This window comes from Penaeus monodon, chromosome 32 (genome assembly GCF_015228065.2).
Source record: "Penaeus monodon isolate SGIC_2016 chromosome 32, NSTDA_Pmon_1, whole genome shotgun sequence".
Taxonomy (NCBI): domain Eukaryota; kingdom Metazoa; phylum Arthropoda; class Malacostraca; order Decapoda; family Penaeidae; genus Penaeus; species Penaeus monodon.
This window is the reverse complement of record NC_051417.1, coordinates 31,273,380-31,274,680: the sequence shown is the minus strand read 5'-3', so window position 1 is coordinate 31,274,680 and position 1,301 is coordinate 31,273,380. Positions and strand designations below refer to the sequence as shown.

The window sequence follows — 1,301 nt, the reverse complement described above, 5'->3', positions numbered from 1 at the left end:
CCCGACCCATAGAATAGAAAGTGCTCTGTTAATGCAGGTACTTTACCTATCCTCATAGGACTACTTAAGCAGGCACGGAGGTGTTTGAGGCATCAGTCATCCTGTGAAAACCATCGAGTAATAATCTATTCTGCTTCTTAAGCTTTTGCGCTACACAATGGCCGCTTACGGTACGAGGAAAAGCTTAGCTTTTACAGCAATTCCAATTATGCGCCTGGGTGTTTGTGTTTAAAAATTCTGTACAGTATACAAACGTTTATTTAATACTATACTTCTGATATGTGAATGTCATGTTTATTTTTATGTCTGGGTATTGGATACTTGAAGAATCGGTGAAGTTTGTCCCATCCTGTTCTAGAATGAAGCAACATGTTTCAATAAGAGAGCAAAATTAGTCTAAAGAAGGAATACTCTTCAATACACAGTTTTAGTCTGCGACGTCTGAAGGGATTTCATTTCAATGTATTTTCACTCCTTTTTCTTTCTCTCTGTTAGTTCTCTTTGGCATTATCATAACTATAACCTGAACAAAGCGCCAACCATTGATCTATCCCTTTACAGGAACCATCTTCTCTGCCCTCCTCGCCCTGGGCGCAATCACGCACGCAGCCGACACCGCCCACAAAAACGACGCACGACTTTTCTACGACGACAACGACAATTCCGTCACCATTAGCGGTGAGAGCCTCTTCTACATCGGGGTCATATTCGTCGGCCTGCTCTTGCTCACGTCTTTCCTGGGGCTCTTCGGGACATCGGCCAAGGTTGCTCAGCCCTATGATTACGCCCCCGCTACGTGAGTTTCGCCTCATCCGAGGAGGCTTAGGATTTCTACAATTCATCTCTTTGTAGAGATTTGGATAATGACATTTATTTTATATGAAAGAATAACTATCATATGTATATTAATTCCAATCTTAATTCAACAGCGGTTACGGTGCCTCTGCCCCAGCCTACGATGAGAAGACCACCTTCTCCGTCCCGCAATTAATTGAGGATGCTGTCAACAAGTTCCAGTAGAGACCGCGAGCATAAATATTCAAAAATCAAATGTGCTTACAGAAAGAAACTCTTCTGTTAAGTTTATTTGTATTAAAAAACTACAACTTCTGTGATTTTTTCTCCAGAACGTTACGGAAAACAATGGAACCCGTGATTAATTTGTTGGTCTTTTGTTGACTATTTTCTCTTTAATTTATAATGTAAATAAATTGTTTTTTTTATATATACTGCTTTGGCTGTCCTGACGTAAATTGAAATCATTATTTATCCTCTAGAGTTCGGCTTTCCCTGCTACTCTC

At 40.4% G+C, this 1,301-nt stretch overlaps 1 protein-coding gene across 1 annotated transcript; it reads left to right on the top strand.

Annotated features, from left to right (window-relative positions):
* Window positions 1–126: 126 nt before the first annotated feature.
* On the top strand, window positions 127–1,225 carry LOC119593806. Its single transcript, XM_037942833.1, has 3 exons — window positions 127–170; window positions 562–796; window positions 930–1,225. The coding sequence occupies exons 1-3, from the start codon at window positions 158–160 to the stop codon at window positions 1,018–1,020; spliced, it is 339 nt and encodes a 112-aa protein (XP_037798761.1). The 5' UTR covers window positions 127–157; the 3' UTR covers window positions 1,021–1,225.
* Window positions 1,226–1,301: the final 76 nt, after the last annotated feature.

Bases quoted from the DNA above. Each gene is read 5' to 3' on its own strand.
- LOC119593806 (XM_037942833.1), top strand. The intron at 797-929 runs GTGAGTTTCGCC...TTAATTCAACAG, and splicing joins TATGATTACGCCCCCGCTAC to CGGTTACGGTGCCTCTGCCC.